The sequence below is a fragment of the Loxodonta africana genome, chromosome 23 (assembly GCF_030014295.1).
Source record: "Loxodonta africana isolate mLoxAfr1 chromosome 23, mLoxAfr1.hap2, whole genome shotgun sequence".
Lineage (NCBI taxonomy): Eukaryota > Metazoa > Chordata > Mammalia > Proboscidea > Elephantidae > Loxodonta > Loxodonta africana.
The window spans coordinates 19321486-19347073 of NC_087364.1; the positions used below are offsets into that span (position 1 = coordinate 19321486).

At 37.8% G+C, this 25588-nt stretch overlaps 1 protein-coding gene across 5 annotated transcripts in view; it reads right to left on the reverse strand.

Annotated features, from left to right (window-relative positions):
• PAN3 (poly(A) specific ribonuclease subunit PAN3) overlaps positions 1 to 25588 on the reverse strand; it is a 173093-nt gene that overhangs the window by 83938 nt on the left and 63567 nt on the right. For all 5 annotated transcript variants that reach the window (XR_010319105.1, XM_064275300.1, XM_064275299.1 and 2 more), the window contains one exon: positions 1820 to 1967. Coding sequence is in view for 4 of the 5 variants with exons in the window: in XM_064275300.1 (XP_064131370.1) it covers positions 1820 to 1967 (148 nt within the window). In the remaining variant the exon portion in view is untranslated. The remainder of the gene's footprint in view (positions 1 to 1819; positions 1968 to 25588) is intronic.

Here is a 25588-nt window from a genome sequence, read left to right on the forward strand (position 1 = left end):
CTAAAGCTTCAATGGATTTTTTAAATAAACATCTTCAAGGTCTAAAACTCTCTTTAACATTTTTAACTCCACTGATATGTAAAAAGGGTATTTTTTTAAATGTTAAGCCTGAAGTAGCTTGATCAAATATGTGAAGAAAATATTTCACTTTTAAAACAAGAGAGGATATATTGCTAGGTCAAAATAAACTGATACTTAATTAAGAAAGCCAAAGTTTTCTGACTGGCATGTGGATCCCTTTGTTGCGAGTGCTTTATAAACCAATATATAAAGGTAAAGTAAAACGCTGCTCAGAAGTCTGGACGATCTCAAAGAAATATTAAATGTATAGTTGACACGTAGACTGAGCTCCTGCAAACAACGTGAACATACTTCAATGGGAGAAAAATCATAGCAGCATATAACTTGCAAGTAAGCTTACGAGGAGTAAGCTTGCAAGTTAGGCTACGAGAAGATATTCAATTCTGACAAGGCTCTCTAGGGAAGAAGGGGAAATGTTTACAAATTTAACCGAACCTGAAAAGAGCCAAACTAGAGGAAAAAGTAGGTATGGGGCTCGGGGGATTGGAAGGAATGGAGAGGGAAGAGGAGATATGGAGGGGGATGAAAAGTGAGGGAGGGGTGGGGAAAAGGAGGCACTGATAAAATCCTTAGCAACACAAGGTTACTGAAGCTCTGAGTACACCTGATACTATATATGCTAAACCAGATCCCTGTTCCATTATGTTATCATTATCTGCTTTCATTCTTCTTCCTAAAAGGTCCTAGATTTAGATATCAGTATCAAAACCAAAGATTTACTTATCAGGTAAAGCCCTGGAGGCAGTAACTAGTTTCAGGCTTATACAGATAGATCTTTTGGCTTTCTTTTCATGTGTGTAATATTTTGTTTTGTTTTTGTTTTTTGAAATGTCCAAGACCAAGTCATGGTTTTCTAATACAGGTTCTAAAAACATAAACTGCGTGGGCAGCTCAAATACTTTACAACCTACTCAGCATTTACTACGTATTCAACATGATTTTATATAGCTTACCTTTCTAGTCAAGGTACATGGCAATGGGGATCGGTGATGTGACTTCTCTAAGGAAATCTTAATATTTTTATATTAAAATAAGGACATACGTTATGGAGTAGGACACAAAATTTGCATAGTTTTTAAGATAAAAGAGGGACTTCAAAGAACCACTGGTCTCTCGAAGGGTCACTCTGAACTATGCCTCAGGGCCCCTGGGTATAAGGGCATTTGCTCGAATTCCTGTGCCATTATGAGTAATGGCATATGGATGACTGGGAAGTTCTGCTTCCCTACACGATGACGTGTTTTACATTTCTTTTCTACTATTCTATATGATACCAAACATCTGAAAGGCAATGTATCTGAGGACATATTTAAAATGACATAGATAAAATTATTTTTTAAGGAATTTCATACAAAGGGAGGATTCTGAAGCACACATACACATCAAGAGCCCCTCTGTTTCAGATGCTTCAACCTAAGTGTTTGCGTGAAACAGCATCATTGCCTTTAAGAAATAGGGGAACACCAGTGTCCAGATCTTTTTTTTCCTAAACATTTTCTCCTTTAAATTTACATTTGTGCTTTTAGAATTCCTTATATATAACTTTCACACATATTTAAATTTTGCTTTGAATTTCTGAAGTATAAATTTGGCCTATGGTACCAAAAACAACATAAAATCCATTAATGTGTTCAAAATGTGAATCATTCAAGTATATAGTTCCAGTTGTGAGAAATTAAAAGCAAATGGTGCTTACAGGTTTGGTATCTGGCTCACTGGAAACAGTTACTCAACTTACCTGGTGCTAATCCAGCAGTAGCAGGGCTTCCCATGGATGGGTGAGAGAATACTTGAGAGAAGGCAGACATATTTGACTGGGACACGTTACTCAGCCTGGAGGTTGATCCTCCTTTAGGAATAAACTCGCTTGCAGTAGGATTTGGTGTCTATTTAAAAATCAAATATAGTAAGTTAACACACTTTAAGTCCAAAAAAAGACATCTGAATCTACTAGGCATTATCCCATAGTGCTTTATTCACTGATAAATGTCTGAACTAAGTATTTATTGAAAGGATTTACAAGCGTTTTAGTTTCCTTTTTTTGGTGTATCAGATTTCTCAAAGGAAATCTGATAATCAAATTTGAGGACTTTAATCATTTCACTTGCAGAATTTTAACCCCAGGAACAGGTAAAATTTGCCTTTACTATCAAATACACATCATTCCCAACTATCCTAACACATTTTAGAGAACTGGGAGGTTGTGATTACCTCAAAACTGAGCAACAAGTTTCAAATTTAATATTTTTAAACCACTTCTACTAGGTAGAGGTCAAAACTGTCTTTATTCCAGAATTAATCACTTCCTTTTTTGTAAACAGTTAAGACATTTCCCCCAGTAATATGGTGTCACGTACTTAAGCAACAGAGAAGGGACAAGAAAAACACTTAAAAAAAAGACAAACGTGGGAGGAATCAAGATATAAGAAAAACAAACTAGAAACCCCAGCCCTTACAAAGTATCACATGCAATTTCTGTTACCTTAAAAATACTTTACAATTACATGAAATAAAATTTTTTTCACAGTTGTACTATGCCATAACTTTTTATATGCTCAGGTAGCATGGTACTTTTGGCTTTAAAATTTAGTAAGCACATCATGAGATCATACATCAAAAATTCATAAACAGCATATATTTCATCCATGTGGAACAGGTGTACATCCTAAATATTTTTCTAAAATGCTGAACACTGTAAATTCTACATGCCAAAGTATAATAAAGATTCAATGAAAGTTAGCATTAATGATACCATTTAAACTCAACTTCCAGGACAATCAACTAAGGAAATAATGTAAAGAGATAATTTAGTGTGTTCCAAGTTCAGCCTACATTTTATGTATACATATAAACCAGGTTTAAAACATACTGTGATCATCACAATGCAAAGAATTTAATCATTTAAAAGCATTTTAAAGCTTTTAAGTTAAGATGAAAAAAAATGAATTTCCATAGGAAACAGAAATAAGAAGATGGACTAATTACTGTACAACTCAAGAACAACTTCCCTATTTGATATGAGACATTTTAAACTGTCAAGTGAGAGTTCAAAACATTAGACTTGGAAGGTAGCAAGTCAAAAGGCTAACCTATGTTAAACTCTGTAACAAATGATTTTACCAGTTATGAGCCAGCTAAAATAAATACAAAGTGATAAAATATAGAAAACATGCTGTATCTGGGCCCAATTAAAATACACCAGGTATAATAGAGAATGAACCTCTTTATCACCATATTTAAGACATGAACTTCTGAAAATAAATAAAAATCAGGACTGAGCCAACATACTTCCAAAGGGAAATTTTTTTTTCATCTATCATTTATGTGTACATTTCTACATCTACCAAATTCTAAAGTTTTCAAAAACAGTGGCATGTTCTTTAAACATATAGCCAACCCCATAATTTCCATTTTACTGGTAGAGCAATCACCAGTTATTGGCAAACAAATGGCTAGTAGTAGGATCACAAGTGCTTCAGAGGTAAATTAGAGTGTACCAGCTAACCCTAAATCTAAGAAGATGAGGGTCAAGATAAAAGCGATCAGGTGTCCTGGTACGAGAGCCCAGAATGCCTAAGAGAGATGGAGAGTTTAAGGTTGGGGATGTACAAGGTTATTAGAGAAAAGCAAAATTTTATCTGAATACGAACATTTTTGAAGCATATTCCTAAGAAATAGATACTATCCAGTTTCCATTCCATTTATATTCTATAGTTACAGCAGACTATCTGATTTCAAAGCTGGGTTTCTCTACCTTAAATCTATTTTAAATGAATTTGAAAGCTTATTTTTAAGACATCCTGTAAAGGAGAAAGTACATTATACCGTCCCCAACAAATCACATATAAAATGTCATAAATTATAAGGCGCTTTCAAATTGTTTTATCATACTAGAAGTTATTAACATTAATGTAACTACTGAACCTATGCACTAAACAGCAACTTTTAAAAATTCAACAACCACAGATGCGAAAACCCCTACCCAACAGTAAATGTGAATTTCCAAGTGAAGAAAAAAAAAAAGTGAAGAGATGGCCTAAAATCCCCCCTTCTATGTCCTGATTTAAGATGTTATCCTTTCCCTTGAGTGGGTGGCTTGGGAGATTTTTTTTTCATCTGGAAATATTTGAGATCAGAGAAAAGGTAAAGGGATTTACATGGCAGAAAGAAAATACACAGGATTCCGCTTAAATGCCAAGAAATGGAAGTCCAGGAACAGGGGTGGTTTGGGAGATTTTTTTCATCTGGAAATATTTGAGATTAGAGAAAAAGTAAAGGGATTTACATGGCAGAAAGAAAATACACAGGATTCCGCTTAAATGCCAAGAAATGGAAGTCCAGGAACAGGGAAGTAGAGCTACTATTAACAAACAAACAAAAAAAACATAAATTCACTGGAGCCAGATCAGTGGAACTATCATATATTTAAGATAATAATGAGAAGGAGCCCTGGGGGTGCAGTGGTTAGGAGCTACAGCAGCTAACCAAAAGGTCAGCAGTTCAAATCCACCAGCTGCTCCTTGGAAGCCCTATGGGGCAGCTGTACTCTGTCCTACGGGCTCGCTATGAGTCAGAATTAACTCGACGACACCTAACAACAATAATGAGAAATTAAGACTTCACCTAGAAGACTTTTCATAAAATTCTTTAAAATAAATGTTACAATAAATGGGTATTTCTCTGTAACATATGAATTCTTAAAACCACTTGAATGAGATCACACGAAGTAAAAAAAAAAAAAAGTGTAAGTGTGTACCTTCAACATGTTAAAAAGAACCATTTTTGCAAGATAAGAAAAAACTTGTAACTAAAACCAGTATCACATTAAAATGAAGTATTTGTTTAAAAGACAACAAACTATTGTATCTAAGAGAAAGACTCAAGGATTTCGGTTATACATATTACTTGACAACCTTCAAAAGCACTAAAGAAAATGGAATGAATACGAAGTAGTGAAAAAAATTAATCAGTTTCACTATTTTTGCCCTATGACTAAAATAGTCCTACTTAATAGCTACCTGTCTCCTTAATACTTAACTTTTTTTTTTTTTTTAAATAAAACATGAAAACCCTGGTGACATAATGGTTAAGTGCTACGGCTGCTAACCAAAATGTGGGCAGTTTGAATCCACCAGGCGCTCCCTGGAAACTGTATGGTGCAATTCTACTCTGTCCCATTTTGTTTTTTATAAAATATACAGATTAATGTTCACTTCTATTTGTAATTTTAAATCCCAGCTTTCATTCTTATCTTGAACAGCTCTAAAAGCACATTAAAAAAAAGGGGGTGTTAATTCAAGTCAAACAACAGACATTCACATTCACTTATCAATAAAAATAAACTTTTAGGTTTTAATACACTTTAATCTACAGTGCAATTTTCATACTAAAAACACCAAGTGCTTTTTTATATAGTAAGTTCTCCAACTGACAACATCCTCCAACATTTAGATATGATCTCTACCTGTCTCTTTCGAACACAAACCAAGAGTCCTACCCTTTACCTTAAAAAGTATTGTTGTTGCTGCTGACATTATTATTACACTTTATATGTGATAATGATTGATGTTTCAATCCAGACACCCCAAACAAAATCAAAGAGTCTTTCCTATTTACAAATGACCAATACAGGTTTCTTACAAAAAAATTTCTGATGAGGTTTCTAACTCAGGTTTAGAACAATTTTATGCTTTTCGATCGTCATCATTATTCCACAGAAAGTGTTAATTTTCAATTAAAACCCAGTATTTGATATTCAAGTGGAAAACACAATACTTACTAAGACCACAATAGCTACCCATAAATTAGGGATAAATAAGCAGTGAAATTAGATGATAAGTGCAGTCATTAAAATTCCTTATGTAGAAAGACAGGAAAAATTCATACTGAATGAAAATAAAACATAAAATATTATGTTTCATTGCAAATATATATAAAAAAAAAAAAATCTGATGCCATAAAATCTACTCCAGCTCCTAACGACCCTATAAAACCAAACAAAACCAAACCCAGTGCCGTCGAGTTGATTCTGACTCATAGCGACCCTATATGACCGAGCAGAACTGCCCCATAGAGTTTCCAAGGAGTGCCTGGCTGATTCGAGCTGCCAACCCTTTGGCTAGCAGCACTTAACCACTATGCCACCAGGGTTTCCCGACCCTACCGAACAGAGTAAAACTACCCCATAGGGTTTCCAAGGTGGGTTCGAACTGCCCACCTATTGGTTAGCAACCAAACTCTTAACCACTGCGCCACCAGGGATCCATGTCAAAAAGTTCTGTAAGAAAACAAAGTTGTGTTAAGGTGATGGGATGAACAATTAAGAAATTCAAATGTCTGTTACGGAGCCCTGGTAGTGCAGTGGCTAAAGCGCTCAGCTACGCACCAGAAAGTCAGCAGTTCAAACCCACCAGTCAAACCTACCAGTCGTTCCACAGGCAAAAGTGTGGCGGTATGCTTCCCTAACGATTACAGCCTTGGAAACCCTATGACAGTTCTACTCTGTCTTATAGGGTCACTATGAGTCAGGATCACCTCTTCTGCAAAGGGTTTGGTTTTTTTTGGTTAATGTTTGTAAATACTATTATTGATTAGTTTTTTTTTTTTTTTTTTTAATTAACATAGAAAACTCTTAAGACCAAAACTACCTTCTTTGGTTCAGAATCCTTAAAATGAGTTTAAGCTTGCTTTACCTGCCCTAATGGCTTCATAAATTGATATAATCTCTCTCTTCTCTGAATGAAACATCACCTGGTTAACTTTTTAAGAGCTTTACTGAGGTATACCTAACATAAACTGCATGTATTTAAAATGTAAATTTGATAACTTTTGACATACATATACAGCCATGAAACTATTACCTTATTCAAGATAATATATTCATAATCCTCAAAAGTTCCTACAAATCTTTTTAATCGCCTCCCTCCCATCCCACTCTCCCTTCCACTCTGGTTCCAATCACTGATCTGCTTTCTGTCACTACAGATCAGTGTGCATTTTCCAGGATTGTATGTAAATGAGTTACGTGTACATACGTATGAACTGCTGGTTTGCGGGGGGGGGGGTGGTGGTGTAGACTGGTTTCTTTCGCCCAGCATCCATGTTACTTATCCACATTATTGCAGCTATCAATATTTCATTCTTTTTTATTATCAACTACATGCTAAGGAGTAGCGTGAATCCGATCCCCACGATAGGGGACACATCCAGTCCTCACATTCCCACTTCTCCATCTTGATCACCAGCCACCCCCCAAGGCACTCTCCCTGACGCTAGCTACCGGAGTTAGGTCACAGCTCACAAGTAAAAAGGGCAGCTCCAAGTTTGGGGAGTCCACATGACACCCCAACCTCCTGAACTGCTGGCCACAAATTCAGGGCTGGTTTCCCACCACCCCTTCAGGATGCCAACCACAAGCTCAGGAGTTACACATGACATCTCACTTTCTGACCTGCTGGCTCCCACTAACCTTTTGGAGAGAATTCACTGGAACACCTTACAGAATTCAGAGAGCATACCACACTTACCACTAGAGGTTTATTATAGCCAAAAAGGATACAGAGGAAGAGACACCCACAGCAAGGTCCAAGAAAGTTCCCAACGCAGAGCCTCCGTGTCCCAAGGGACGGACTACCCTCTCGACAGTAAATGTTCTTGGCAACCAGGAAGCCCTCTGAAACTTAGGGTTCTGGGCTTTTATCGAGCAGTCCTGCATGGTAGGCTAAGTCATGTCTCCCGAGGCTAGTTGATATCAGTGAGTCTCTTCTGGTCTAGCCAGGCCAAATTCTCAGGTATGGACTGGAAGTCCTAGACCAAGGAACCTGAATTACTCCCAGGATTATTTTTCTGGAGCCAAGGATAAAGACCACCTGACTTGAAGTAAGACTAGGTCCTTCGCACCCTACTGAAATACCACAATTTTCTTATCCTTTCACCTGATGAACATTTACATTATTTCTCATTTTTGACTGCTAATGCTATTTGTACAGACATATGTTTTCATTACTCTTGGGTGAATTCCTAGCAATGCAATGGCTTGGATGTATGTAATGGCTTGGATGTATGTTAGGTATACATTATTTTTAATAAATTGGAAAGCTGTTTTCCAAAGTAAGTGCACTATCTTATATGGCCACCAGAGCTGTCTGAGAGATCAATGTTGCCCTATGAAGACACATGCTTTGTTCAGTTTTTTATGTTTTAGACATTTTAATAGGTATGTACGGGTATGTCATTGTGGTTTTAACCTGAATTTGCCAAAGGACTTGTTTGCCATTCTGTACCTTCTTTGGATAAGTATCTGTTCACATTTTTTAACTATTTGTACTGAGTGTGTTCTTCAATTAATGAATCCTGTAAATTCTGTATCATCTGGCCAGAAGTCCTCTGTCAGATACATGATTTACAAACATCTGCTTCAAGTCTATGATGTGTCTTTTCATTCTCTTAACAGTATCTTTCAAACAACAGATATTCCTAATTTTGATTAAGCCTAGTTTATCATTTTTTTCTCTTCTGGGTCATATTTTTGGTCCTGTAGCTAAGAAATATTTGCCAAACTCAAGGTCACAGACATTTTTTCCTATGTTTTCTACTGTTCAGAGTTTTAAATTTTACATTTAAGTCTATGATCCATTTTAAGTTAATTTTCATATACAGTGTGAAGTATGGACCTAAGTTAATGTTTTATGAATGTTGAGATCCAATTTTTCCAGCACCATTTATTGAAAAGGTCACTCTTTTTCCATTGAATAGCCTTTGCTCCTTTGTTGACAATCAACTGTCCATATACTGGTGAGTTAATTTCTGGACTCTCTAATCTATTTCACTGATTTATTTGCCCATCTTATATTCCTAGTTTGCTGAAAAATTTTATCAAGCTACTCCACACTGACACAGTGGCTGCAATAACAGGCTCAAGCAAAACGATTGTGAGGACAGCGTAGGACCGGGCAGTGTTTCCTTCTGTTGTACACAGGGCTGCTGTGAGTCAAACCAATTAGACGGCACCTAACAACAACAAAAGTTCACACTGAGCCACCAGCAATTTGTCAATTACGGTTTAAAGTGTTCCTACTGACACACCGGCTCCAGCTGCCAGCTTCTACTCCAGGGCTTCTGTTCTCAGTAAGCTGTGAAATCATAACTGCCTGTCTCTCCAGCTTTGAGGGCAGCAGTTTACCATGTGACCTCAATTCTCTGATGGACCTAAGAATTGTTGGTTTTCAGTTTGTTCAGCATTGTTGTTACTGTGAGGAAAGGAGTGACAACTTCCAAGCTGTTTACATGTCAGACCAGAAGTCATGATACATTCCATCGACTGATTTTTTCACGTTAAACAAACCTTGCATTTTTGAGATAAGTTCTACTTCTTCATGATGTATTAATCTTTTTATATATCATTGGATTCAATTTGCTAAAATTATGTTAAAACTGTGTATACCTAAGTTTGTGAAACATACTGATCCGGAGTTTTCTTTTTGTATGATGTCCTTGTCTGGTTTTCTGCATCACAGCAATGCTGACCTAATAGAATGAGGCGGGGAGTTTTCCCTCTTTTTCAATATCTTGGAAGAATTTAGGTAGAATTGGTATCATTTCTTCCTTAAATACTTGGCAGAATTTGTTCATAAAGCCAACGTGACCTTCTTTGTGGGAAGGTTTTCAATTTTAATTTCTTTAACAGATAGAGACAGGTTATCCGTTATTTCTTGAGTGACCTTTGGTAGTTTGTGTCTGTCAAAGACTTGCCCATTTTGTCTCTTGTCACGTTTCCATCAAGTAATACATGATATTCCCTTATTATCCTTGTAATGTTTGTGGAATTCAGTGATGTCACCTATTTCATTGCTGAGACTGGTAATCTGTGTCTTTTTGACCTAATCAGCCTGCTAGATGCTTATCAATTTTCTGGACCTTCTTCAAAAACCACCTTTGGTTTCATTAATTTTTCTCTATTGTTTTACTGTTTTCTATTCCACTGAGTTCTCCTCTAATCTTATTTTCTTATGCTTACTTGGGATCTGATTTGCTCTTCTTTTTCTAGTTTCTTAAGATTGAAGCTGAGAACACTGATTTGGGCACCCTTCTTCTTTTCTAATATAGGCATTTATTGACATAAACTTCCCTCTAATTACTGCTTCAGAGGCAACCCACAACTTTGGATGTTTTGATTTTCATTCAGCTCAAAACGCTTTCTAATTTCCCTTCCTACTTTTAAGTTGACCCATGAGTGATTTATAAGTGTGTAATTTAGTTTCAAATACATGAGGATTCTCCAGGGACTCAACAGCAACAGGTTTTTACTAGCTTAAAAAAAAAAATTTTTTTTTTAAATGGCATTGAACATTTTTTCATGTACTTGTTGGTCATCTGAATAACCTCTTTGGTGAAATGTCTGTTCAAGTCCTTTGCTCATTTTTCGATTGGGTTGTCTTTTTGTTGTTAGGTTTTGAAAGTTTTATATGTATTTTGGAAACCCTGGTGGCGTAGTGGTTAAGTGCTACAGCTGCTAATCAAAAGGTTGGCAGCTCGAATCCCCAGGCGCTCCTTGGAAACTCTATGGGGCAGTTCCACTCTGTCTTATAGGGTCGTTATGAGTCAGAATTGACTCGACGGCAGTGGGTTTGGTTTTGGGCATACGTATTTTAGGTATTAGATCTTTGTCGGATATATGGTTCCCAAAGATTTTCTCCCAATATTTAGGTTGTCTCTTTACTTTTATAAAATTGTTTGATGAACATTTTAATTTTTATAAGGTCCCATTTATCTATTTTGTCTTTTACAACTTGTGCTTTTGTTATAATATCTGGTAACCGACTGTTAAGAACGAGGCTCCGCAGACACATCCTTAGGTCCTTCTCTAAGAATTTTACAGCTTTAGTTTCCACATTTAGGTCCTTGACCCACTGAATTGGTTGTGTACGCTGTGAGGCATGGATCTTGATTCAGTCTTCTGTATGTGGAAATTCAGTTTTCCCAGAACCACTTATTAAAGAGACTCTTCTTTCCCTACTGAATGGACTTAGTACGTTGTCAAAGGGTATATGGGTTGACCAAAGATGTATGGGTTTATTTCTGGACTTCCAATTTGATTCCACTGGTCTATGTGTCTGTTGTTATACCAGTATCAGACTGTTTTGATTACTATAGCTATATAGCATACTTTGAAATCAAGAAGTGTGAGTCCTCCTACTTTGTTGTTCTTCAAAGCTGCTTCGGCTATTTAGGACCTATTGCCTTTATGTACAAAAATGAAGGTTGCTTGTCACCACTTCCAAGTCATAGGAATCCTATAGGACAGAGGAGAACTGCCCCCACAGGGCCAAGGAGCAGCTTGTGGAATTGAACTGCCAACCTTTTGGTTAGACCCCAAGCTACTGCACCACCAGGGCATTAGCCAGTAGAGATATGCAAATCAAAACCACAATGAGATATAACTTGACTCCCACTAGGATGGCTAAGATTAAAAAAAATAATAATAACAAATAGTCACAAGGACACAGAGAAACAAGAACCCACATCCATTGCTGGTGGGAATGTAAAATGGCACAGCCATTGTGGAAAATAGTCTGGTGGTTCCTCCAAAAGTTAAACACAGAACTACCAAATGACCCAGCAATCCCACTCCTAGGATATACCCAATAGCCTTGAAAGTAGTGACGCAAATAGACATATGTACACCAATGTTAACTGCAGCACTATTCACAACAGCTAAAAAGTGGAAACAACTTAAATGTCTGTAACAGATCAATGGATAAACAAAACGTGGTACATACATACAGTGGAATACTACTCAGCTATAAAGAGAGATGAAGTCCTGATCCATGCTACAACATGGACGAACCTCAAAAATCTTACAAGTTAATCCCAAAAGGACAAACATTGTGTGACCTTGCTTATATGAAATAACAAGAACTGGCAACTGTATAGAGACCACCGGGGTGAAGGTGAGGGGGAAAGGTGGAGTCACTGCCTAGGAAGTAGTGAGTATTTAATTACTGGATAGGAGATGTGGCATCAGTTATGGATTTTGGCTGCACAACATGATTAATGTAATTGATATCACTAAATTCTAAATTGTACACCTGAAAAATGCTGAATCGGCAAATGTTCTGTTTTATATATACATATTTTACAGCAAGAAAAGAACCGTAAAATAAACGGTAAACAAATTTTTTTAAAAACCCACGGACCATACCAGTCATTCCACTGTACACTGGGACTGCCGCCCTAAGCTGGCAGCTGACTCCATGGCAGTTAACAACAACTTTGAGGCAAAGCCTTCCTAGTGACCTATTTGATGCTTCAATAACTGTGAGGTTTTCCACACTGACTGGTGAGAGCAGGACTATTCTTGGCCCTGTGTGAGCTCTGAGAATTGTTTCCTCTGCACTAGTCAAAAAGTTCTTTCTCTAGTTCAGCTAGCCTCCTCATTCGCATCCTCTGATTAGTCCTCAGCTAGAGACGCAAGGGGAACCCTTTGCAAATCTCCAGAGTTCTATCTGTGAGCTTTCTCTTCTCCAGTACTTTTTTCTGTGAACTATAGCCACCTAGACCTCCGTGAACATCCAGTTTGGTCTTCTCAATTTGGGGAGGTCATCAGGCTCCACCCGAGTTCCCTCCTCTCCCTGCCCCAGACCTGGAAGCCCCCTCAATGCAGTATTCACAAGGCTCAGCTCATTTGCTTGCATGCCTCTCAGGGATCACTGTCCTACCCTGCCTCATGTCTGATGTCTTATAAACTTGTTGTTTTGTATCTATTTTGTCTAGCTTTTTAGTTGTTTGTGGAGTGAGTCCCTGTTGCTCCATCTTGGCAAGAAGAGGAATCTAGTGGTGATATTTCTAAAATATAAATTCCTTAGTTGATCCGAAGTTATCATTATACAAAGTTTAGCCAACTCCTTTTGTTTTGGTTAGATCAGAAGCCCACTAGCAGAGAGAGGTGCTTTGCAACTATCGCTTCAAACGGCTTGCGATGAAATCAGTCTACTTCCTTATAAAGCTGGTTTTTATTGTCACGTTTTGCTGTGCTTTCTGTATGACCTCTTTCCTAAATAATTACATCAGAGTTCAACTAACATCCTCAAGATAATGCAGATTATCTTTGAAGCACCAAGTCGTAAAATCTATTCTACTATTTCTCAAATTCAATTTACTTCTACACATCACTGCAGTGTTCTCATCTACATCAGCACCATCTATGCCCAGTTTTACTGTAGCATCCTCCTAACTGATTAACGTGACCCCTATCTAGCTCACCACTAACCCATCATCCATACTTTGGCCAGGATAAAGGAAAATGCAGAAGAGAGAAAAAAGAGGAGGAGGAGGAAGAAGGGAAAGAAGGAAGAAAAGGAAACATTTTAATGACTGTATCGCTGAAATCTAATTAGATTTAGCAGATAAAGTCTCCCTAGTCCTGGGCTGAATTAAGCTGATTTTTAAAAAAGGAAATAAAATGTTGGTGTTAATCTTTTAACTTATCTACTTTTTCCAAAACCACCAATTCCAATCCTCCGTCTTCACTATTTTTCTTCTTTCTCTGGGGTGACAAAGAAGCCAAGTTGGGATGAATTCAAAAGACTCATGTTCAAGGGGTTTGTGTACACACGTGCATGTATGTGTGCGTGTCTGTGTGTGTGTGCGTGTGTGAGTGTGAGACTCCTGGCAAGGACAAAGAGCAGTGAAACTGTGGGAGAAGGGGTTACGATAATGAGGGAGAAAGGCAGGGGTAGAGAACTCGTCTTGCTAAAATGATCTAAAAGGATATTAAAAGATGAGCTTAACAGAAGAGCAGCCCTATTTCAGAGCTATTTTTACTAGTCTTCAGTTTTCATAAACAACATAAAGAGGAACAGGATGGGATGGAAAGGAGAAGTCAAATGCCTAACCAGAATTTGGTTAACCATCTCCACAAGATTTTTTTAAAAATTTAATGGGTTGTTATTTCCCCATATTTCAAGCGTACCCAAATACGGTCAATTTATGATTTATTATCAAAATATACTTGGCTTCTGGATTATTCAGAAACTGAGCTATTTAGGACCAGGCAGGTCTCATTGTAGAAGTTAAAGTCAGACCTAATACTATTACTATTGTGAAATGAGTCTAATAACAATGTTTACAATTTTTTTGAAGCAAACTGGGCCCAAAAGAGAATACACTGATTTTCCAAATCAGATAAAATTGATGTAAACAGTAAAAAAAAAAACCATTGCCGTCGAATCGATCGTAACTCATAGTGACCCTATAGGACAGAGCAGAACTGCCCCACATGGTTTCCAAGGAGCAGCTGGTGGATTCGAACTGCAAACCTTTTGGTTAGCAGCAGAGCTCTTAACCACTGTGCCAGCAGGGCTCCTTTTCAGTTAGGAGGCTAGAATTCCAAATTCAGGCACCAGCTTTAGGGGAAGACTCTCTCTCTGTTGGGTGTGAGCTGTTAATACAGGTAAAGCCCTGGCTTAGAACCATGTCTGGTACCTAGTTCTCACTACGTAAATGTTTGCTAAACCAAAAAAAAAAAAAAACCCATTGCCATGGAGACAGTGTAGAACTGCTCCATACGGTTTCCAAGGAGCAGCTGGTGAATTCGAACTGCCAACCTTTTGGTTAGGAGCTGTAGCTCTTAACCACTATGCCACCAGGGTTAATTACTAGTGTTTCCAGAGATTCACAGCAGTGTTCTATTTATAACTTGACTATCTGGCTTAAGGGGAAGGTAGCATGTGTATGTTGGAATCTGCCAAATGAAGATCAATTAGTAATAAATTTTATGTTATACATTAAAATTAAACAGAAAAATTTTCATGGATTTGGCATAAAGTAATCCTCTATAAATAACAGATTGAGACTACAGGAACTTAAATTCCAAAGATACTCTTCCATTCACCCTTTACAAAGTCTGTTGGGAATGAGTAATACTATGAATGCTTCACGTAATCTCCTGGTGTACTTTTCTTGAGAATTGTTTGGCAGTATGAATCAAAATGAAACATAAACATGCCTTTTGACCTAGCAACCCTACAGCTAGGAATTAAAGCTAATTAAAATCACACAAGTAGAAAAAATAAACTCAGCACAACACACTTTTATGATTTTATTTTAAAAAGGAAATAACTAAAGTATCTATTAGTAGGAATCTGGTTATGTGGATTATGGTACACAAAACATGGTGCAGCCATTAAAACGTATGTTTTTTTAACATGGAAAGAGATCCCTATGACGTTGAGTAAAAAATAAAAACCAAAAACCCAGTGCCGTCAAGTCGATTCCGACTCATAGCGACCCTATAGATTCAATAAAACCTCAGCTTCCGAACAGCAATTATGCTAAACTGCTATTAGTAGCAGTGTCTGCGCGTGTGTGCGCACATGTGCCCGTGTGTGTAGAAAGGTAAGATGTTAACGCTCACCAAACATCAGTAGAGGTGTTATCTTTGGCTGGGAACATTTTTGCTTTCTTTGTATTTTTCCGTATTATCTGAATTTTTTTCAATCGGTATATACAGTTTTTACAAAAAAGTTTCAAGATGATTTGTTTTAAAAGCCCCTTATACTGCTTCTTTTTCATTTGTTTATCCTCACTCCATGGAATGGTATTACCATAAGAATTCACACAAAATACCTAATATTTAAAGTAAGACCAGTAGAATCAAGGCATACAGAAAATGAAAATCTACTATCTAGGGATCTGGAGGATTGCTGCTGTTGTTGGTGCCCTCAAGTCAGTTCTGACTAATAGCGACCCCATTCACGACAGAACGAAGCACTGCCCGGTCCTGCACCATCCTCACAATCATCTCGTTGCTATGTTTGAGCCCACTGTTGCAGTCACTGTGTCAATTCATCTTATTGAAGGTCTTCCTCTTTTTCACTGACCCTCATTTTACCAAGCATGACGTCCTTCTCCAGCAACTGGTCCCTCCTGATAACATGTCCAAAGTAAGTGTGAAAAAGTCTCACTATCCTTGCTTCTAAGGAACTTCTGGAGGATAGAAAACTTCTAAAACAAAAACAGATGAACTGCCCCTCTGCCACTTCAATAAATTTGATGATATTAACATGTCATAGCCAAAGCCAAACCCACTGCGATCAAGTTGATTCCAACTCACAGTGACCCTGTAAGACAGAGCAGAGCTGCCCCATACAGTTCCCAAGGCTGTAAATCTTTACAGAAGCAGGCCACCACATCTTTCTCCCACAGAGCCACTGGTGAGTTCGAACTGTCGACCTTTTAGCTAGCGGCTGAGTGCTTTAACCACTGCGCAACTGGGGCTCCTTATTTACCTGTCAAAGTCCTCCAAAAACAGTAATCATTAACAGTCACAGGACATACCACCCAGTCATTTTCAGTATTACCCTTCCTAAAAAGAGGAAAAACATTCATTTAGGTCAGTTCGTGAGCACTCCAGGAAAGTGAGGCTGTCACAACATTCCAGATTGGCAAGAATTACTTTCTGTAACTATAATTATCTCGTACACCTGTGCAAGAAGCCCTGGTGGCGCAGTGGTTAACAGCTATGGCAGCTAGCCAAAACATCAGCTGTTCGAAGCCACCAGCTGCTCCTTGGAAACCCTACAGGGCAGTTCTACTCTGTCCTGTAAGGTTGCTATGAGTCAGAATCAACTCAACGGTAACAGGTTTTTTTTTTTTTGGTACACCTATGCATATCCTCTATCTATAGCTATGTCACTGTGAAACCCATAATTTAATATTTGTCATATTCTATAGCAATCAGGTTTACCTAGAGGCATTCTCCCAACAAAGAATGACGCCATACTTAATCATCAAATGTAACACATATTAGGGTTTTCGACTGTTTTTTACATAATCACATTTTATATCATGAAACTGTACAGAAATTAAAAATTTAAAAAACGTCTACAGCATGATGTTAGAAGGCCAGTATCAGGCCAAATACTAATCTAGCTACATAATCACTCGTTCAGGTACATTCGCTCAATTATTTGAATATCACTGCATAAAACAAACTATTCTAAGCACTGTGCTAGGCACTGTGGAAGAAGGAAGACTGACAAATTAAACACGGGTTCTGCTTCTAGAACTCACAGGCTAGCATTTCACAGGCACAGAATGTACTCTGAACCAATTCCACGTTCCCAAGAGCTCAGAGCATACAGACATCAAAAATCTATTAAGTGCCTACAATGTGTCATACACTGCTGGCCTATAGGATGAGTTCTATAGACAAATAATTCGAAAAATATGTTAAGTCTAGGAAAAAGCGAAGAAATGCCCCCTATTGCCGTCTAATTAGGTACGTCATAAAGGCCGTATGCTTGAATTGAATCCTAAGTAGAGGTTTGTTAAGTCAAGACAGAGAGAAGGGTACGCCAAGCAAAGTGAAAAGAATGTTAAAGGGCACAGGCATGAGGAGCAGGTATAGTCCTGGAATGCAAGCAGTGCAGTAGCTTTACAGCAATAAACAGGAGCAAAATCACAAGGTACCTTGGATACCTCTCTAAGGGATGTGGATTTTGCCCTAATGACAAAGACCAGATGACAAAAAGGAGAAAGAAGATCAGATAGTGGTTTAAAAGACAAGACCAGAAGACAGGAAACCAGGTAAGAGACTATAACAATAATAATCTAGGCGAGAAATGAAGGTGAGTCTAAATTAATCCAGTAACAGTAGGAGTGAAGGCATTTTGAAAGATAAAGAAGTAGCATGATCTTAGGGGCTAAAGAATGTGGCACATGAGAAAGAGGGAAGAATCAAGAAGAGCTCACAGATTAGACAAGTGGGTGATGCCCATAACCAAGGGAGAGAGTGGACACATGGCTGTGAATGAGTAAGTATGTGTGTCTTGGTGTATATGAATGGAAGAGCAGGTTTGAAGGAAGAGCTACGGCAGTCATCTTAGACATGCTGAATTTAAGAAGCCCTTACGCCACATGGGAATCCCTGGGTGGTACAAACAGTTAACACGCTCAGCTGCTAACAGAAAGGTTGGTAGTTCAAGTCCACCCAGAGGGGCCTTGGAAGAAAGGCCTAGCGATCCACTTTCAAAAGATCAGCCAGTGAAAACCATATGAAGCAGTTTCATTCTGACACACATGGGGTCACCATGAATTAGAAATGATTTGACAACAACTGGTTTTTTTATGCCATATAGATAAAGATATTTAGAAGACAGCTAGAAATACTAACATCTAGAGTGAGTGCAGAGGACTGGGCTGGAAAAAAGTAGGTGGCAGTCAAATGCAAACAGGGAGTAAGCTGCTGCAGTAATGAGGCTATGTGAGATCACCAAAGGATACTATAAGGAGTTAAAGAGCAGAGAGACAAGGAAAGAGCTTGGGGAGATTTCCTGAGAATCCAAGGGGTCCTGAAAAAAGACTACTTAAGAACAGTCTAAGAGCTAAGAGAGTAAAATTTTTGACAAAAGGAGAATAAACAACAGTGTTAATGTCAGAAGAACTCCACTAATTATGGCAGTTAAGTAATCTTATTAAGAAGTTTCAACGGAGTGGTAGACACAGAAGGCAAAATGCTGTGAAATACAGGATGGATGCAAGGTGAAAAAGGAGCAGCAAAATAAGTATGAACCATTTCCCAAACTGTACTATGCAGTTTCCCAAATGTACTAACTACAGAACCTTTTCCTCAAGTAGCATTCCTTGGTTCTGGGGTTCCAGAACAGGAAAGATGTCCACAAGGCACGATTATTAGCCAGGAGAAGAAGCCAATATAGAGAGACAGACTGTTTAAGATTGAGAGGGACAAATGATTAAATAAATTGCTGAGGGATGGGTCCCAGAGCATACGGTAAAGGAACACCTGTCTGTCTGTGACAGAAGGAAAAGTAGTAAGAAGAGGTATGAGGCAATTCATGCTTGATGGCCTCTTTTTCTCCCCTCTGAAGGGCTGGTCATTTATTCAAAATTGAAAGAGTAAGAACTAAATACGTTTGAAGAGAATGTGAAAGGTTTAGAACAGTGAATAGCTATAGAGAATAGAAAGAGCCCTGGTGGCACAATGGTTAAGCACTCGGCTGCTAACCAAAGGGCTGGCAGTTTGAACCCGCCAGCTGCTCCATGGGAGAAATATGTGGCAGTCTGTTCCCGTAAAGATTTACAGCCTTGGAAGCTCTATGGGGCAGTTCTATCCTATTACCACTATGAGTTGGAATCAACTCAAGAGCAATGAGTTTTTCACAGAGAATAGAAGAGGAAATGTAGGGTCTGAGGTGGGCTAGGGGTCAAAAAGTAGTACACCTGTAGCAATGCCATTTCGACTTCACCACAGGTTATTACCCTGCCTTCACAGTCCTAAGGAACCCTAAGTAGACAGGTTGAAGCTTTATCTTTGTAAATTCCAACCCATTTGATCTAAAGCCTGAATTACACCACTCCCTGGGGCCTCAGGCTGAGAAATCACCCGAAATAATGCCGTAACTCAGGGAGTAACTAAAGACTGAAGTACATCCAGTCAGTTTCCAAAACTTCCCTGGGATCTTAAAAGCACCAGTACTAAGTAACTGGAATTCACAGAATCTGTGGGCCCCAAGGTTTCAATGTGAGCATTGTTATATGTGAGTGTTGTTATAATTAACACTTCTCACAAGAAATGCCACTTAATCACACCACAGGGAAAAAAATACCATCGAAAGAAATACTGACAAGTGGATAATGAAGTCAGATGAATCCCTGAACATCTCCAACAGTTCGACGGTTCTCGTTCATTTATATCACCGTGCTGAGAAAGCTGGAACAGCACCACCAGAACACCAGCTGCTATCACCTCCGACTCACGGCCACCCCATGTGTGTCAGAGAAGGACTGTGCTCCACAGGGCTTTCGACGGCTGCTTTTTCAGAAGTGGACTCCAGGCCTTTCTTCTGAGGCACCTCTGGGTGGACTGGAACCACCAGGCTTTCAGTTAGCAGCCAAGTGCATCAGCTGTTCGTACTATCTAGTGGCAAAGTGTCTGAGAGCCAAAATGAATGGGATTTTATTTGCCAATAACATGTCACTGCTTTTAGATAAATTTTAATTTGCAAGACCATGAAAAGCTTATAAAATCAAGCATTTCCCATCCTTTTACGCAAGCTGACATCTAATTCTTACTGGATGAATAGGAAACACATTAAACTATCCTTTCAATAAAAACATTTTTAAACAAATTTTCTTAAATATTTAAATGAGTCAATATTAAAAAGTGAGCCTCTAAAAGAGTCCCAGTGTTACTACCCTAGTCCACAATACCATATTGCCCAGCACATGTGAATACAAGGAACTGTAAGACTGCACGCACAATAAGCACAAACAAAGACCAAGTTCGGAGTGTGATCAGGTGAAATCAGAGGAATGGATATGTACTTGACACCTACTGTGGCAATCTGACTCCTCACAACAATTCTGTAAGGTAAGGGATAATACAATTTAACCCCAGGAACTGACATCTGAACTGTGTAATCAAAGAAGAAATGAAAAAACTTGAATTCACATACAGATTGGTCAGGCAGAGGAATGGATTCTAGGAGAAAAGTGAATTCGCATTTGAATCAAATGTTGTTGGTGTGGAGTCTCAGGGGTCTGCTATCACCATCTGCTTGGTGTTTAGGCTGAGATCAGGAGAAAGGCACAAACAGAAGCTTTGGCACTAAACAATATTGTCAAGAAGTAATTAGAAGAACTATTACTAGGCTAGAAGACTGAAAAATATCAAGAACACCTGGACGATGTCAATAAAAACCAAAACCAAACCCAGTGCCGTCGAGTCGATTCCGACTCATAGCAACCCTATAGGACAGAGTAGAACTGCCCCATAGAGTTTCCAAGGAGCACCTGGAGGATTTGAACTGCCGACCCTTTGGTTACCAGCTGTAGCACTTAACCGCTATGCCACCAGGGTATCCATTACTAGGCTAGAAGATTGAAAAATACCATGAATACCTGGACGATGTCAATAGTGAGTTTTAAAAAAAAACAAGATCCTCAAACATTTCAAAAGAAATCACCATCCCATGTTCTAAACAAATGTGATAATAACACTAAGTTACACGGTAATATATGGTGGCTACGAATCCCAGAAAACCCACCATCAATTTGTAAAGACACAGAAAAATCTTAAATTACCCCAAGATTACATATATTATTCAATAAGAGAAAACGAATAACTTTTAGAGACAAGCAAATGCCTTCAGGATACAGAAACAGTGACACGCACCTAGTCTCAAATATTTACAATCCAGCAGCAAAGACAAATAGATAAATTTAATACAAAACAGGATGAAATAACTACTAAACACCAAGCATTGTAGAAACAGAAAAAAAAAAACTTATTTTAAGTATTTGAACAAATATTCACAGAGGGGTATCGTATGAGTCAACTCCAAGGAAAAGGCAGAAAAGGTGAATGGGAAAATATTTTTCTTAGGCTGGGTTAACAATACGAGCAGAGTTACAGAGAAATGACAATGTGTTGCATATTACATGGGATATCCCATATGATTAGAATGCAGTATGTATGGATAGAGAGACAGCCCTGGAAAAGTAAGGCAGAACAGAACCTGAAGGGATATTAACAAAAATTATTCAAAAGAGATTTTTAAGAAATAAACTATGTCCACGGTTACTTAAAAAAAGAAGAAGAAGATAAAGATATTGCAGAATTTTAAATAGGCCATAATGACAGGAGACAGAGAAGAAAAATCCCAGGATTCAGAATTAATACATCTGGGCTAGAATCCCAGCTCTACCACTTACTAGCAATAATTTATTAACCATTGCCATCCAGTCAATTCCGACTCATAGGGTCCCTACAGGACAGAGGAGAACTTCCCCATAGGGTTTCCAAGGAGCACCTGGTGGATTCAACCTGCCGACATTTTGGGTAGCAGCCAAACACTTAACCACTGTGCAACCAGGGCTCCTTATTAGCAATAAAAAAGGCCTCCCTAAATTACAATTTCCGTATTTGTCAAGGGATAGTATGTCATTATTATTGTAAAGACTTAATATGACAGCAGATGTAAACTGTCCAACGTATTGTCTTTCAATTAAAGGGCAGTCAAATTTTAGCAGTTTCTTCCTCATAATAAATAGTACAATGTGGATTTTGACAGGGAAGGAGAAGTCAAAGACAGCCTCAGTGACTGGGAAGACGATAATGCCGTTAACTAAAGAAGGCATGTAAGAGAAATAGGAGATTTAGAGAACAAAAAGATAAACGGAGTTTAGGTATGCCAAATGTGCAGTGATCCTAGAACACATATCTACAAAGAAACAGAAGGCAAGAAAAATCTGGATCTTAAACTGTGAAGACAGTTCTAACAGAAATAAAAATTTAGGAATCATTAGCATACAGGAAAAGAGCACGTATACCAAGAATAGGGGCTCTCGAGAAGCGAGGAATAAAACAAAACGTCAAGAGTGCAAACAGGAAAGAGTTTCAAAAAGAAAAAAGCGACCAACAGTATTAAGTACTAAACAGATTTGCTGGACTTCGCAAGTAAGGAGGCCTCCAGCAAACTTAAAGAATACCACCAGTCCCCAGGTTACAAACGAGATCTGTTCCTGCGTCTCTATGTCAAGCTTGTAGGTAAGTCCGAACAGGTGCGTTTGGTTCTTATTTCACCTTACTTTTTTTTTTTAGTGCAGGAAAAGCCTCGAAGCCTTTCGATGATTTCAAAGCTGCACATGCAGCAAGTGAAGGCAATTGTGATGAGGACCTTGTTCCGAGTAGGGGTTGGTTCAGTCATTTCAAAGTGAGGAAAATTTACTTAACATTAAAGGGCAAGTATAAGTTGTCCACAAGTCGAATGCTGGTAACGCAGGGACTGCCTGTAGTTTCAACAAAATTTTGGTGACACCAAACTGCAGGCATTTAAAGAATAAATGGATGGTACAGAAACCAGAGAGAAGAGTAGAAACTATTTCAAGGGTCCCCAAACAGGGATTCCAGAAACATAGCAACGGAGACCGGGCAGCTATTTTCAGTATTTCAGACAGCCATGTAAAAAGTAAACATACCCTCCACAAAGCTAAGACTAAGAAAAATATTACGTTGTTTTGAGTCACTAATTAGCAGTTCTATACTTACATATTCATGAAAACATGAATCACTGTTTTATAAATGCTGCGTGTTTGGTAGACAGGCTCTTTCACATTATAAGATTCTTGGTAGAAGTGAATGAAGGATTACTAAGTAAAAAAAGGGCTGGGAATCACGAAGCTCTTGAAAGAAACTCAGCACTGAAGAGAATGAATGCAGTAAGTGGAAAAAAGGTCACGATGCTAAGTCAAGAAGCTGCAGAAAGAAAGGTATTTAAATGTCACCATGAAAAAGATCAAACAAGAGGAAAACGGACTGACCTTAGAAATACTGCACTTAAGCATATCTTACAGTACATGTCTGGAAAACTACGTATGCAGTCTCATCCTCAGAAAAAAATTGCCCACAAAAGTTCAGTTAACATCACACAAAGGTGAAGTGTACAAGTTTTAAAGTCTGACAAACATAGGTTCAAATTTCTGCACCTCTACGGACTACTGTATAATCTTAAAGTTATTTGGCTTCTCCGAAGATTTTTCTTCATTTAACATGAACAGTAACATTTATCCCATAAATTCTTAGAAAAATCAAAAGAGGTAATACATGCAAAGGGCTGAGCAGAGTACCTGGCACAAGGTAGCCATTTAAGAAACATAGCCATTATAATTGAAATAAAACACAGATCAATATTCCTGACCTTTTGTTTGAGAAGACCTAAGCTTTAAAGAAAAGGAAACAAAACAGGAAAGATGAATAAATCTGGCTATACAACACTTTAAGGCTTTTATATATCAAAAACATAAAATGATATTAAAAGGCAAACATAGAAAGCAAAAAAAAAAAATTTGATATATAAATGCTTTGTATAAATTATTTTTCTTATAAAAAAAAATAATAATTCCAATAAGAAAACTTGGTGACACACACTCTGTATAACTACTCTACCGGTCCCCAGGTTAGGAATCCACAGAGACAGTAATGGAGACCAAAAAAACCCAAATCTGTTGTGTCAAGTCAATTCTGGCTCCAGTGACCCTACAGCACAGAATAGAACTGCCCCATAGGATTTCCTAGGAGCAGCTGGTGGATCTGAACTGCTGACTTTTGGGTTAACAGCTTAATCACTGCACCACCAGGGCTCCAATGGAGACCAGACAGGTATTTTTCAATATTTCAACATGTGACTGATGATAGCATGAGGCAATTTACAGCTATGAAATGCTACACAAGTGTGTAGAGCTAATAAAGCATTCCTCATGCCCTTGAGGAAACAGAACTATGTGAAGCATAAAATAATATTTGAAATATTAAAGGCAAATGATACCAATCCAATCTTTCTCACATATGAATGCAAATCTACTACTAGCTGTTTTAATTAAAAAAAAAAAAAACATAACTATAGTACATATTCTTATACTAATGGAATGACTTTTCAGATGTACTTAAGAGGGGTACCTCAGAACTGCCATTTGGATCAGGAAGGCAGTTCTGGGGAGTCACGTGGTCACGCCTCTGCATTTACCAGTGTTCCAACCCCCACATCCCACAAGCAGTTGCAGTTCCACTTTCATCTGTTCTGATATAGTTGGGTTCCAATTTATTTTCAGACTTTCTTTATAAAACTGAAAAACAATTGTAACCCCTATCAAATCTCTCTACTGATCTCAAAGGCAAGAAGAATTCAGCAAAACAACAGTATTGCTATTCATAATTGACATATCCACAACTTTCCAGTGAAATTTTAAGTATATAATTATGTAGCTCTCCTCAGCTTTACCCTCTCTTTAGTAAAATCCCAACCAAAATTTCAGCTGGGGCAAATACTGTGTTTTGCAATATCTGGAGTACAACTTTATTCCTGTGCCCAATGCAATACAGACATTGCTATGGTATTGATACTGAACAGAAGAAATTATTGTAGAACCCTTTATGAGACAAGGCTGATGACCAAAATAAAACCAACTTGTTAATTTTATTATATCGTTTCTGGGTATGGTACGTACATGTGAAATTATAGGATTTGGCTACCAATATATTTAAAACACCAGTTTACTCAAAGTATGGAAGGAAGGATATTTTAGCTCTGATTAAATAGAAATTTTAATTAACAGAACTATCTATTATACAATAATAGCCTATTTTTTAAAAAATAAGACTATAATGATTATAATCCAAATTAAAGTTGAAGATAATTTCAATCATTTTGCAGATACTTCAGAATCTTACACAGAAGCTAGCCTTGTTAAACTTAATTTCCATTATTCAGTACCAACAAGTAAAGGCAGACTTAAAGACTGAAAGTATCTGTAATAACTTTATGACAACACATTAGTGAAGATAATTTTAGGACAAATCCTTAATACGTCTGTTCATATACAATTTACATTTTAGAGTAAAAATGTACAAAAAGAAAACATATGGCGCTTCCTGTTGTTCAGACTCCAAATAAATGGAGCTTTCTGTAACAAATATTATTATATGACTTTT